Consider the following 14477-nt stretch of genomic DNA (forward strand, 5'->3'; position numbering starts at 1 on the left):
TTCCCTGGTGGAAGCTCCTAGGGGTTAGGATTCATTCTACGCTGTCCCTCCCTTCCTCCCACCATTAAAACACAGGTCCTTGGCTACCGCTCCTGATAAATAAAGCTCTGTTGTCTCAAGAGAATTTCTCCACCTCATCCTAGCTCCCCAGTTACCAACGCGCAAGGATAAACGCTTTAGAGAAGGGTGGGGCTAGGGGAGGAGCCAGGTGCATACACTGACCCGGAAGGAGTTACACGGAAGCGGAAGTGGCAGCGGGTGGGCCGGGCTAAAATGTAGCGAGCCGAGGAAGGTTCCGGTCTCCGTAAGGAAAGCTAACGGCCTTTTTCTTAGGTATTCACAATTCTTTTCAAAATCATAAAATGGATTTTGACTTTTCCCATTTACCCACTGTCGTGTCTCCATGCGGAACGTCTGAGTTACTCAGTGTGATTTGCACATGCTGCTTTTGCGCCGGCTTACTGTCACCTCTGACGTGCCAACACTGCTGTTGTGGGGGGAGCTGGAGAAGTCTTGTTCGTAGATGTAGTTGACCCTAGAGAGTAAACGCCTTGGTTTTTGCCCTTCAAATTAAGCTTCGTGAGCTTGAATATTATTTTGCTGTTATGATGGAAATTTTTAGCTGGAAGTACAGTAACAAAACCTGTCATTCTGTTCATTGTGAAGTGGATATATCATCTCCTTTGATTTGCTTGAAATTAGATGTAAAAATGTACAGAAACTTCTGCTAAAGAATGTTAAGTACGTAGCTGCTGGGTTTTGGTGCATTCTTCCACAGTCCATTCCCCAGACATGATTCCGTATGTGAGATCTGTCGAAAGAAGCCTGTGAACTTTGAATATTTAGAGAGCTTTCCCGATATTTTATTTCCTAAGCAAAAGTGCTAAATTAGCAGATTTAGAGGGATCAAATGAAAGCTAATATGAAATGCGTCTCCTAGCTGGAGATGGTACAGGTTGATTCTGACCTTTATTTCAACTTTGAACCTCAGAATTTTAGAGGCAAAGTAGCTTTCTTAGAGCACTATATTTTTCCTTTCTGATTTAGTAAAACCATTGCATACTTTTCTTAGCAATAATAGTTATATCTTTCAAATTTTCATACCCTTAATTCAAGATTCTGAATACTTTCCAGAAAATAGCTGATTTTACTCATTCCATTAATATATTTTTAAATTATTCTATTCTTTTGTTAATTATATATTTTGCATGCTATTTTATTTTAATATATTGTTATTCAGAGGTTTGAAAAATTCTGTGAATTACTGAATTTTGGCACTGGAGCTGGCTGTTCTAGTGAACCAAACAAGCTTTCTTTGAAGCGTCTAGCTTTATTATACTATACGTCTTTAAAGTCAATTTTTTTTTCAGATTGTGTTTGTTATATTTCAGATGCTGAGATGAATCACTACCTTTGCATTTGGCTTCTTAGACGTCCTTTCCTGAATGCTTATCTCCGGTGTCACATCTATGCCCAATTTCATCAATTTAAACAGCTACATTTTAAAACAAGGCTGCAGGTTCTTGGACATAACAAGAATCACATTCTGTGTTGTCTTCTAAAGAAGAATTGGTGCAGGAGATATTGTCATCAAGATACCAGTATGATGTGGAAGCATGAAGCATTTCAGAAATATATGAAAGAACTAAGTAAGGAGTACCAAACACTTAGTCAGTGTCTGCAGGACATCCCTGTGAATGAAGCAGACCGGAGGTCCAAGATCCGAAGGCATGCTGAATTGGCACCACTTGCAGCCATTTATCAAGAAATTCAGAAAGCTGAACAAGCAATTGAAGAGTTAGAATCAGTGTGCAAAAGTAGGTAAAAAATATGTGTGACTTTCTAAATTAAAGATTTATTGAACTCCATCTTTTAAAATGCCTACAACTAATAACCTCAACTCTTAACAAGAGCAGTACTGTTATACTTAAGGTGTTTAACATGTTTCAGCTCCTAAAGATTAACTACTCAGAAACCAGGCTTCTCACGGGACTCACCAAGAAGTCCATAGGCTTTGGAGGATTTGATGTTGACCTTAGCAGATTTTAATTTATTGAGCAGATCTATATTGAGCACTGTACTGCATACCAAGAATATGGAAATACAGTCCCTATCTATCACAGGGCTTGTGGCCAAGCAAGAGGGTATATTTAAATATTAAGAGTTTCAAGGGTGTGAATGGAAGCCTTTTAGATGAGATTTCACATTAAAGGAAGAACAAATGAAGCTTTATATTGCATGTGACATTTTTTTTTTTTTTTTTTTTTAAGAACAGAGGTTTATATAGGTCACAGTTTTGCGGCACTATGAACATGGCACCTATATCTGCTTGGCTCTGGGTGAGGTCCTCACAGCAGACGGTATCACATGGTAGAAGCTCGTGTGGCAGATCTTAACATTATTTAATACTTATTTTAATTTATAGTTTTAGATTATTTGGAATTGTATTTTTTAAAACTTTTTTCTTTTTAGTGCTGGAGATTGAACCAAGGGCTTTTTACATGCTAGGCAAATATTCTACCACTGAGTTACATGCCCAGCCCTTGGAATTTGTATGTTTAATGGCTTGAAGTATTTTCTAGGACAGTAAACAGATTTCTTAGACTCCATAGAATTATTTTAGTTTAGAAATCTAAGTATCTTTACTATTATTATAAGTCTTGCACAAAGCATCTCCACTCAGACAAGGCTCACATTCCTCAGAAGTTTACCCATTACCAAACAGGTATTCAGTAATTTTCAGATGCGTAGTCTTCAAAATATGAATATCTGGCCAGGTGTAGTGGTAGACACCTGTAATCCCAGGACTGAGGGAGCCTGAGGCAGAAGGATCACCTATCCTGCCTAAAAAATTTAGCAAGACCTCAATAAATAAAAAGGGGTGGGATATAGCTAAGTAGTAGACTGCCCCTCGGTACAATTCTATTCTTTCCACTTTTTTTTTTTTTTTTGAGAGCCATAAAGAGGCATTTTAGACAGAATTGACAGTATACACTCAGAGTGTGGGCTCTCAGAGAGGCACATCATAATCTGGAGGTGGGAATGTTTTTCTTTTTGGAGGGGGTGGAAACTTGTGGAATTTGTGAATGTATAGGAAATTTCATCTTTTGGTGGGGGTTACCGAGGATTGAACTCAGGCCCTTATGCTTGCTGGGCAGACGGTGAAACCACTGAGCCAAATCCCTGGCCCAGAAATTTTATCTTAGTTTACAGGGGGAAAGTAGTGTACTGTTTTTGGTTTTGTTTTTTTAGGATAGGGAATCTAAGATATTTTACCTAAAAACATTCTTTGAAACCTTTGAATCTGTTTCTCTATCTTAAAGTCAGGTTTCTGCCCTTTATCTTATGAATTACACTAATTTTGGACTTAAAGTATTTTAAAGGAGTTTTAGATGTAGTGAATCTGGAAGAAAAGAACTGTAATCAAGCCTAGGAAGTATAAAAATGGGTAACCTTGGGTAATTTTGATTGTATCCTAAAGCTGCAGTCTTCTTAAAAGTATAGATTTGAAATTATGATTTTCTTTGTCTCCTTTTCTACTTATCTTTATTTTTTCCATTAACCCCCCCATCCCTTATTCTTTAGGGATGCAGAGGGGCTGAAGGTTCATATTTTTATAGCTGCCTCAGGCTGAGAAGCGGCATTAACCCTGCCCCACCAGGGATTGAAAAGACTCATTCTGACTGATGTGAAGGAGATACAGGGATGTAGGGTTCTTGTTGTTTGAAGAACTATTATATTTTGAGCGCTCCTTTTATTTATCATGCTCAGTATTAGGAGTCCGTTACCTTCTGTCTTTTCTGTGTGATGGCCTATCATTTTATTGTTGTTTTAAATGTGAATTTTTTAATATGTGGCTTTTATGTTATTTGTTTGTTTGTTTATTTATTTATTATGGTTCTGGGGATTGAACGCAGGACTTTGTGTTTGTGAGGCAGGCAGTGATACCACTGAGCTAAATCTCCAGCCTTGGCCTATCGTTTTAATACTGTTAAGGTTGTCTATTAGAAGTTATATTTTAAAATCATAGTTCTGATGCCTCTTTACCTCCTGGAACTAGCTTGCCAAAGGGAATGTCACCATACAGAGTCTGAAGAGGTTCCTCAGAGTGGAAATGGAGAACAAGGACTGACCTCCCCCTGTGGGCAGATTATATGTTCACTGACTTCTGTTTTTTTTTTAACCAGGGATCTAACTCAGGACCTTGTGCTTGCAAAGCAGGCAGTGGCGCCAGTGAGCTAAATCTGACACAGAAAAAGACTTCTGACACAGAAAAAGAATTTTCAAAATATATCAATGAAGGCATAAAGAAGTTTATTAGGCAGAATTGAAAATACACACTCAAAAATTATATTGTGGGCCCTTAAGAGAGAGGCACCCCACTAATTTGTTCCTTCATTGCATCGCTGACCTCGATGATGACAATCAATTCCTAACTTCTAGTCTCACCTCCAAGCTTTCTAAGCTAGTCTTTTTTTGTTGTTTGTTTGTTTGTTTGATTTGTTGAGACAGTCTCACTCTGTAATTCAGGCTGGCCTTAAACTCACTATGTAGCCCCAGCTGGCTTTGAATTTATGATCCTCCTACCTCAGCCTCCCAACTGCTGGGACTACAGGTGTACAATACCACACTTGGCTTAGGACAGGTAGCTAAGACCCCTGCCTTAAATATATTATTCACCTCAGAAGTTTTCGGTAACTCCCACTGCCTACCACATAGATTTCTTTCTATGTTTGATGTTAAAAACCTCTGCTGAATTACTAACCTCTTTGCATGTTCTGCCTTTTAGTCACAATTGCCTTTCCCTGAACATATCCGTGCTTTCCCTCTCTTGAGTCTTCATTCACCAGTTTTACCTTGATAAAAGTCAGTACCCTTACACAGTTTGGCTTAGATATCATACTTTGGCTTCAATCTCTTTCTCAAAACAAGCATAGTTACTTTTCTGTGTTTTGTGTTGCGGTCCTTTGGGTAATTGTCTTAACCTCACTCCCTAACCCTGTTGAGTTATCTGTGGGGCAACATCAGCCTGTTTCCATTTGTGGCATGTATGCACAATGTGGCACCATTAGTGATATTACAATTCTGCAGCAGGTGATCCTCAATTACAATTAGTTTAGATAACATTTTAGGATTGAAGTCTCAGTTAGGGCCCCTTATTTCTGCCCCTTGACGCACTGGCACTGCTTTTATCATAGGTTGTAATTATGTGTATGTGCCCATCTTACGAAGCCTTGTGGGACCTGCAACCATGTCTTATTAATCATTGTGTTCTCAGCAGCTGGAAGAGTGTAGCACATAGTAAGTGGTAAATACTGTATGAAAAGCAGGAGTAAGGCACATAGTCCTACCAGACTAATTACTTCTCTGACCACAGAAAGTTTTTATAAAGCATCTTCTTTCCATTGTAACTATTATTCATTTCTGTTGTCTTCCATGTAATTACTAAGAATCAAAAATTTCTTCCTCAGTTTTCAGCTGTTATCACTGATGTATGCTAGTCTTCTAAAGCAGAGGAGTCAAAGATCACCATATTTAGCCACTGTATCATTATCTTACTCTGAAATTCCATGATTTAATTTTCTGCTTTTGAAAAGATGAACCAGGCATGGTGGCGCACGCCTGTAGTTCCAGCACTCCGGTGGCTGAGGCAGGAGGATTGCCACAAGTTCAAGGCCAGCCTGGGCTGCATAGTGAGTTCAAGGCCAGCCTAGAGAACTACTCAGTAAGACCTTGTCTTACAAACAAAGACAGAGAGAGAGAGATGAAAAGAACCATTGTTTCCATGAAGTACAGGTTATAAAAATGCATTTTGCTTGACCCACATAATGTGTTTAAAAATATGCTAGATATAAATGTATCAAGAGATTTCATGAGTTGTTTTTTCCTTACTGTTTTTGAGCAAGTAGAGGTTCTAATGATTTTGGAGCCACATCACAGGGTACTGACTCCATCTTGAAACAGGCAGTGCTCATCCCAATTTGCTGTAACACTTACCTTATTTGGTTTATATCTAACTATCCAGTTCTTTTTAAAAACTATGTGGTTAATCACCATTTCTATAATTACTTACAGACTTTCAAATATCAATGAGGGGAGGCAAAGGAAATGCTGCTTTTCACACTGAGTTGTTTGTACATACTTAGCAAATAAATACTTGTTAAGTGACATTCTTCAAATATTCTAATTATTCTTTTGTATTATCTCTGGCTTTCCAAACTAAAATGAAACAGTGAGTAAAGATGAGATGGCTATGTAAGACTTGCCCTGTAAATAATTAAAAACTGCCATAATTCCTGTTGCTGGTTTTTAGGTCTAAATAAACAAGATGAAAAGCAGTTTCAAGAGCTTGCATTAGAAGAAAGGCATACAATTGATCAAAAAATCAACACGCTGTACAGTGAGGTAGGTTTTAGAAGTAGACTAATTTCATTAGTGCTAATATGAAGGAATATTCTTCCTGGTAGACTGTATACTGGCTTATGAAGTGTTCCCTGGTGATAAGTAAATAGTGGCTTTGTGCAGTAATTTGCTACAGAATGAGGTTAAAGATCTTGTGATGCAGATGAATACAGCAAAGATTCCCAGTGCAAAATAAAAATTCAAAGCTGAATCTTTTACCTTGCCAGGCAAGAGGACATACACTGAAAAACAACTTCAGTTATCACAAAGAAGAGTCTGGAGTTTTTCAGTGATAGGAGGGGATGGGCTAGATTTGTGGTGATTGTGCTAATTAAGGATTGAAAATTTGCACTTTGGATAGAATGGAATGAACCCAGGAGTGTATAGACAGTTAACACAAGTCCTAATTAGGTCTAGTAAGGCTTTAGCATACTGGGGTTTCTCAAAGTCCATGATACTCTGTTAGTACCAGCTGATATTTCCCAGGTAAGCAAAACTTTTTCCTTCAGTAGTGGTCTCTTCTAGCTCAGTGGATGATTTGTCTACAAAGACAGTGAAGAACATAGTACCACATATACCATGTTTTCTTCTGTTGTATTTGCCATCACCCTGCCTTCAAATTCCACACTGTGGGAATCCAGGAAGGGGGCTTTTTGAGAGGAATAGAGATGTAAAGTACAGGTTATCAGTATCAAAGTTTAATCAAAGGCAAAAGTAAGATATCTGACTCTTAATCAATATTCTCTTCTACAGACTGTAGCATTTTAAACAGATGGAATATTTCCCAAATTGGCAGTAGGGAGAGTAATGACACATAAGTACTTTTAGTTTGATTTGAAAGACCTTTTAATAATGAGAAAATGACTTCCCTTTTCTAAGAGGAAAGTTGATTCTGTTCTTTACAAGGAATCCCCTTTATTGGCTGAGAAACTATTTCTGCCTTTTCTTGGGAGTCCTCAACAGAGTCTTTAAACAGAGTAACCCCACTAAAAAGGCAAGGCATAGCACATCTCTCATCATTTGTAGCAGAGAAAATACATAATTATATGTCTAAAGTGTTCATTTCTTTCAAATGAAAATTTTCAAAGCTTCATTTGATGAAAGGAGCTACTGTTCATTATAAGTGGCAAAATCTGAAGAAAATTGAACAGAACTTTGATCTAAACTTCATTTTAGAAAATTAAGATAAGCTCAGCATTGTAGAAAATATCCAGACAAATAACTTCATTGTTGACATGAAATGATCTATTTTAGTGTAATGAGTTCTACTTATAGTATTTTAAGACTAACCTCACTGATAATCTCTGTAATTTTGTACATTACTGATTTTTAAAAAATGCTTTCAGGGCTTTTTTGTAAGCTCAATTAACAATAACATACCAAGGAAAATCTACACACCATTGAGGCCTTTTATTTAAGTTCAAGTAATGAGAGCATACCAAGGAAAATCTGTATATCTAAGCTTTTTTTTTTCTTCTCATCCAGCTTTTTCAGAGTCTGTTGCCCAAGGAAAAATATGACAAAAATGATGTTATTTTAGAAGTGACATCTGGAAGAACTACTGGAGGTAGGTAATATAATTTTATTGTAACTTATTTAAAAGTTACTAAAAAAAAAAAGAAAGTTACTCACATGTAACCTTGATTTGACTTACTGTAACTTTAAAAGTCCATTAGATGTGTTTGTCTTGAGAAATGGTCTTCATTTCCTAAGGGACTTGTATTCAAAGATGGCTTTCTTTGAAATTTGTGCTGACTGAATGTTTTATGTCTTTTAGGTGATATCTGCCAACAGTTTACCCGAGAAATATTTGACATGTACCAGAATTACTCATGCTATAAGCACTGGAAATTTGAACTTCTAAATTATACACCAGCAGATTATGGTAGGCATGTTTGAAGATTTTTATACATAGAAGATGCCGAAAATTCTTTTATCTCAATCTATATTAGGACTATATCGTCCCATTTATTTGTTTGTTTGATTGATTATTTGTTGGCTTTTTGTGACAAGGTCTTGCTTCAAGACTGGCCTTGAACTTACTATGTAGCCATGATGGTTATAAACTCATGGCAGTCCTCCTACCTCAGCCTCCCAAGTGCTAGGATTACAGGAATGTGCCATCAAGCCTTGCCGCTCCATTCTTAAAACCATTTGGTATTATATTTATTAAACACCATGACATAGGTTTATCAATCACAGTGGCTTACTATAGCAGGGTTCTTACCTGAGAGGAGAAAGCAGGAAGGAGAGACACATCTTCCTAAGAAGGAATATCTGATATATTAAAGTCTTTTACTCTGCTAGAACTTTATCATTTATGTAGTCCAACCAGAAAATTTATCAATTTGATTAAGTAGCCAATAATATATTAGATTTGTATGGGAATGTAAAAAAGGGTTATCATTTGTCTCTGTGTTCAAAAATGTTCACTGAAATTGAACTAATAAAACTTATACAATATAAAAATTGACAAACAATATAAGACCTTACACCTTTAAACGCACAAATGTGAGCCAGGCACACTGGGCATACCTATAATACCAGCACTTGGGGGGCTGAGGCAGTAGGTTTAGAATTTTAAGTCCTACTTGAGCAACTTAGCAAGACTGTCTCAAAATAAAAAATGGAAAGGGTTGGGGATGTATCTCAATGGTACGACATACCTAGATTTGACCCATTGTACCACAAAAATAAATACAGGCCCAGAACAGAAGCCCTGCCAGCCTACTGGGCCCTCCTCCTGATCTGTCCTGGCCTCAACTCCCCCACCTCCTACCCCAAAGTGGGTGAAGGTTCTGGTAGCACGGCACTACAGCTGGGGCAGCAGAGCAAAACTGACAGAAGGACTCCTGATGGACCATGGCAGACAAGCCAAGGCCTAACAGCTGACAGCTTTGGTGTCGTGTACTTGGTGTTTGAGGGCACCCTCTGGACACTGTCAAGGTCCGACTGCAGACACAGCCACCGAGTTTGCCTGGACAGCCTCCCATGTACTCTGGGACCATTGACTGCTTCCGGAAGACTTTTACTAGAGAAGGCATCCTAGTGGTATGGCTGCCCCTATCACTGGGGTCACCCCCATGTTTGCTGTGTACTTCTTTGGGTTTGGTCTAGGGAAGAATCTACAGCAGAAATTTCCAGAGGATGTGCGCAGCTACTCCCAAGTATTTGCTGCTGGGGTATTTTCTGGTGTATTTACGATAGGAATCCTGACCCCTAGTGAATGGATCAAGTGCTTATTACAGATTCAGGCTTCTTCAGGAGAAACCAAGTACAATGGAACCTTGGATTGTGCAAAAATCTGGGAATCCAAGGCATCTACAAAGGCACTGTGCTCTCTCTTATGAGCGATGTTCCAGCCAGTGGGATACATTTCGTGACATACAAATGGCCACAAAAAAAATACAGTACAGAGGGAAAGAATGTCTGTAAACTCAGTGCTCCTCAAATCCTAGTAGCTGGAGGAACTACAGTGTTCTTCAACTGGGCTGTGGTGATCCCTCCAGATGTGTTCAAATCCCGCTTCCAGACTGCACCTCCTGGAAAATACCCTAAGGTTTCAGAGATGTGCTGAGAGAGCTGATCCAGAATGAAGGAATCACATCCAAGGAAGGAACAACCTGAACAGTACTGTGGTGGTAGGAAGCATCTTGGTATGTGGGTGGCACACTAAAGAGGCCGGTTTGCTGATGCCGTATTTGCAATGTGATGTGGATTTTGAACAACTTTTTTTTTTCCCCTTTTAGAGACAAACTCATGTAGTTCAGGCTGACCTTGAACTCACTGTGTAATCCAGGCTGGCCTCAAACTCATGACAGTTCTCCTGATTCAGCTTTACAAGTGCTGGGATTTCAGGCATGTGCCATCTCACCTGACTGAGTAACTTTGAAAATTGAATTAATCTTGACTGATAAGGGATAGGGAGCTATTAAAAGATTTTATCAGTCTGATTATAATTTGACAAAATATACATTTTTTTTTTCAGTTTTTTTGAGATAGGGTCTCACTATGTAGTTGAGACTGACCTGGAACTCACTATGTAGCCCAGGCTGGTCTTGAACTCACAGTGATCCTCCTGCCTCAGCCTCCCAAGTGTTGGGATTACAGGCATGTGTCACCATGCCCAGAGATAAAATATATATTTTAAGAAGATTCTTTTGCCAATAGTTTAAAAAATGGATCAAAGAGGGCTGGGGATTTATCTCAGTGGTGCCGCTTCCTGCCTCACAAGTGCAAGGTCCCAAGTTCAATCCCCGGTACGAAAAAAAAGATTAAAGAGGCTAGGTTTAAGGCAGCCTGCAAAGAGGTCTTTGAAGTAATCCAGAACTTCCATGTGAGAGACTTTAAAAGGATACATGGACAAACTGACTGGGTATAAGAGGGGCTGTTGCTTGTTCAGTATGTTCTGTGTATACAACCTCTTGGTGCTGTGGTCCTCACAATCCTATGAGCTAGATATTATTAATCTCGTTGTACAGATCTAGGCTCAGAGAGTAACTAATCCAGGATCACACACAGTAAGTAACAACAGTCCTCTTACTACAGTTAATTCTGTCTGATCCACAGCTACCTTGCATCCCATTAATCTGTTTTGACACAGGAGGTGAGCTGCCCCAAGGTACTAATCTTCTTATCTGGGCGATTGTGATTCTTGTCCATATCACTAAGTGGAACAGATGTTTGGAACCAGAGCCCATTTGGAAAGCATAATGATGAGGTATTTTTGGCTTTTGTTATTGTTATTATTGTTAGTGCTAGGCATCAAACTTAAGGCCTTGTAAATGCTAGGCAAGTGTTCTTTCACTGAGCTACATTCCCAGCTCCTGATGAAAGTTTTTTAAGTTGTTTGAGGTTATAGCAAGTAGCATGAAGAAATATCCAGTAAATACTGAAGTTGTATAACCTTTGTGAGAGAACAGACAGAATTTAGGAGAGATGTTTGATGGATATCAGCACAGAATGGCTGTCTGATTCTCAGAGAATATGTAATGAAGAGTCTGTTGAGAGGGACATTCAGGCACTAAGCCTTGGAAATGGTCAGATTTAGAAAGAGAATGATTGATAAAGAGGATGCATACATGTAGGAAAAGGATAAGGACAATATACTATTATGGAAGCAAAAGAGGAGGAAGTTTCAAAGAAAATTTAATCAGAAATGGCAGTATTCCAAAGAGACTAAGGACATAGAAAGAGTGAAGGTGTGCTATGTACATATATCAACTCCTCACAATGCATCTAATCATTATGTACTGCAGACATGTACTAGTAAAAATAAATATTAAAAGGAAAAGATACAGAACAAAAATAAAACCATCATAGATCTAAAAAAATAAAATAAAGAATACGGGGGAGTTTGATCCCCAGTACAAAAAAAAGAGAGAGAATACTGGGAAGTGCCATCAGTGACGTCTGGGATATTTTGAATAGAACTTTCAGAAATAAAGGGATATGAACTTAATACCAGGAAGAAAGATTCTGTCCCAGGTATTTGGAACAGCCTAAACAATGGTTGGAAAACACTGGCTCACTGATGAAGTAAAATAAAGATATTGTTAAACATCCTTTTAAAAAAAGCACTTAAAATATTTCACTCAAATACCTTTAAAATTAGAATAATTAAATAATTAGAATAAACTATTGAAATTATAAAGTATTTTTTAAAATTGACATTATTATAATTAGTTAAGAGAAGAAAAGATCTAGGTAGGGAAAGATTAAAATAGAGAAAAGAAACAAAACAACCCATCTTATAAAATATATACATATATTACAGACAAAACAAAAAACAACAAAAGAATCTACCTTGTAAAATATACATATAATTAAACATTAAATATATATATATATAATAAATATACAGATATTAAATCCTGTATATTATTTGTTGTTGTTTTTAAAAAATGTTCAATTAAAATACAGAGGAACTTATAGTTATCTACAGAGATTCATGCTACTCTAAAAGCTGAAGTTTAAGAGAAACAATATAATGCAAAAATTCATATATTATTAGCTTTTAAAATCATAATTTTGTGTACATCAACAGTCCAAACTAAGTAATTGTAAGATAGTCTTTGTGGAAATAGGAGGATGTAATGGCCCTTCTTATGTAGTACAGGTCTGACACTGTTTTTCTGAAGCTGGTATCTAATGAATTGAAATGTTTTCCAAATTAAAGGGATGCTGTGAAATATATTTCAATATCTCTTCCTCCTCCAACAAATTAATGTTTGTAATTTTGTGCTGTTAATCTCTACTTGTCAGTTGAATATTCAAGGAGAGTTTACTTAAATAGTTATGATTAATTGATGTGTCCAGAAGACATACCTTTCACTAAGACTGTGAGAAATAAATTTTGAAGGAAGCCTTAACATCATTGAAGAGCCTCGTGATCACTCTTCTCTATAAATGAGAGCTTACAGTAGGAATTTTGGTCATTCATTGGGAAACCTATAAGCAGTAGAAATAGATACCTGAATAGTAGGAACCAGATGGCGCTCAACTACAAAAGACAATGTGGGTACAGTTACAGGACAGCACAGACAAAGAAACAATCAGAATAATCCGTCTCATGTAGATTTATATCACTGATCAGTGTTCCTACAAGTAAAATAGTAGGAAACCTACTGAATTCTTTCTTGATCTGTACAAGAGAAAAATTCTAGCTCAAATTAACAAAAGTCTATCTTGAATTATAGAAGCAGAGATTTTATGGATCCTCAATCAATTCCCAGACTTGAACAAGTTTACAAGTCCAAAGCCCCGTGAATGAAGAGAGGATGAGTCCCCCTGAAGAAAGACCCTTGTACACTCCCAAAATGTGTATAATTATTAAGCTTTCTCTTAGTCTTCCCAAAGGGAGCGGCAGCATTTTAACAGGGGAACTGTGCACTGGGAAGGGAGAAATAATAAAATCCTTCAGAGACTACTGGACACTGGCTCTGAAACAACACTTATCCCAGGCAATCACAGGAATTTACAATGCCACAATGTTTGTTTGTTTGTTTGTTTTCTTGCTGGGTTTTAACTTGGAACCTTCTGCTTACAAGGCAGGCAACAAAACCACTGAGCTAAATCCCCAGGCCATGCCATGTTTTTGCAGTATGCCTTTCTTTTGGATGGCATGAGCAGTAGCATTCACCATGCTTTGATCACACCTCACAGAGACATAAAAAAGACTTCCAGGACTGCTTCAGAAAGTGGCAGGAACAATGGGATAAGTGTGTTCAAAACAAGGGAGAGGATTTGGGGGGATTAATGACAATGTATCTTTCACTGTAAAAATTTTAAAATTTAAACATTCACTGTATATTTTGACCGTACCTTATAAGAGTGATTTCTTGTGGCAAGAAACGTTTCAGATGAACCTGGAGGATCTTGTTATATTACTATAGTAAGGGGCATGTCACATGAACTCAGAAGTGGAAGAGGCTCACATTGGCTAATAATGAGCCTCAATAATAATAATTGCAACTGATTTAAACATGCCAGATGAGTTTACACCCTTGAATTCATAATAATATTTTTAAAAATAATTGGTCATCTTCAGTGTATTAAAAGGACCCAATTCTGGGCCAGGGATTTAGCTCAGTGGGACTGTGCCTGCCTTGCAAGCCCAAGGTCCTGATTGATCCCTGGTACCAAAAAAAAAAAAAAAAGGACCCAGTTCTTTCTACTACAAAAAGCAATATTGGTGTATATTCTTTAAAGGAATAGAATCAGTCATTTATCGTGCTTTTCCAATGTGATTCCATCACTGGGTAATCAAATAGTAGAGAAAGGGAACTAGACATTTCTGTAAATGTATTTTAATTAATAAATGGGCATGAAATATAGTTAAAGTATTTGAATCCCCAGTGATGTATTAAGCATCAGAGGTAGCCAGGACCATTACATGAGAGATATCCAGACATCACATGTCTCCTGTAATCTTGCCAAAGTGCTCCAGTGGATGTCCAATCCAACCTCTGGGCCAAGCTGCCAAATTATATCCAGTATAGAGGATAGCAGAACAGGTTAAAGAGCACTAAGAGTATGCAACCAGCAAAACCAGACTGTCAGAAATTCTACACGTC

At 37.7% G+C, this 14477-nt stretch overlaps 1 protein-coding gene and 1 pseudogene across 2 annotated transcripts in view; both read left to right on the forward strand.

Annotated features, from left to right (window-relative positions):
* Nucleotides 1-247: 247 nt before the first annotated feature.
* Mtrf1 (mitochondrial translation release factor 1) overlaps nt 248-14477 on the forward strand; it is a 33850-nt gene continuing 19620 nt past the window's right edge. For both annotated transcript variants that reach the window (XM_019209423.2, XM_010637100.3), the window contains exons 1-5: nt 248-333; nt 1392-1817; nt 6314-6405; nt 7888-7969; nt 8180-8287. In XM_019209423.2, coding sequence (XP_019064968.1) covers nt 1400-1817; nt 6314-6405; nt 7888-7969; nt 8180-8287 — 700 coding nt within the window. In that variant the 5' untranslated portion in view covers nt 248-333; nt 1392-1399. The remainder of the gene's footprint in view (nt 334-1391; nt 1818-6313; nt 6406-7887; nt 7970-8179; nt 8288-14477) is intronic.
* On the forward strand, nt 9029-10149 carry LOC104871231 (annotated as a pseudogene).

Source organism: Fukomys damarensis, unplaced genomic scaffold (genome assembly GCF_012274545.1).
Source record: "Fukomys damarensis isolate Sample0158 unplaced genomic scaffold, DMR_v1.0_HiC HiC_scaffold_38, whole genome shotgun sequence".
Classification (NCBI taxonomy): Eukaryota; Metazoa; Chordata; class Mammalia; order Rodentia; family Bathyergidae; genus Fukomys; species Fukomys damarensis.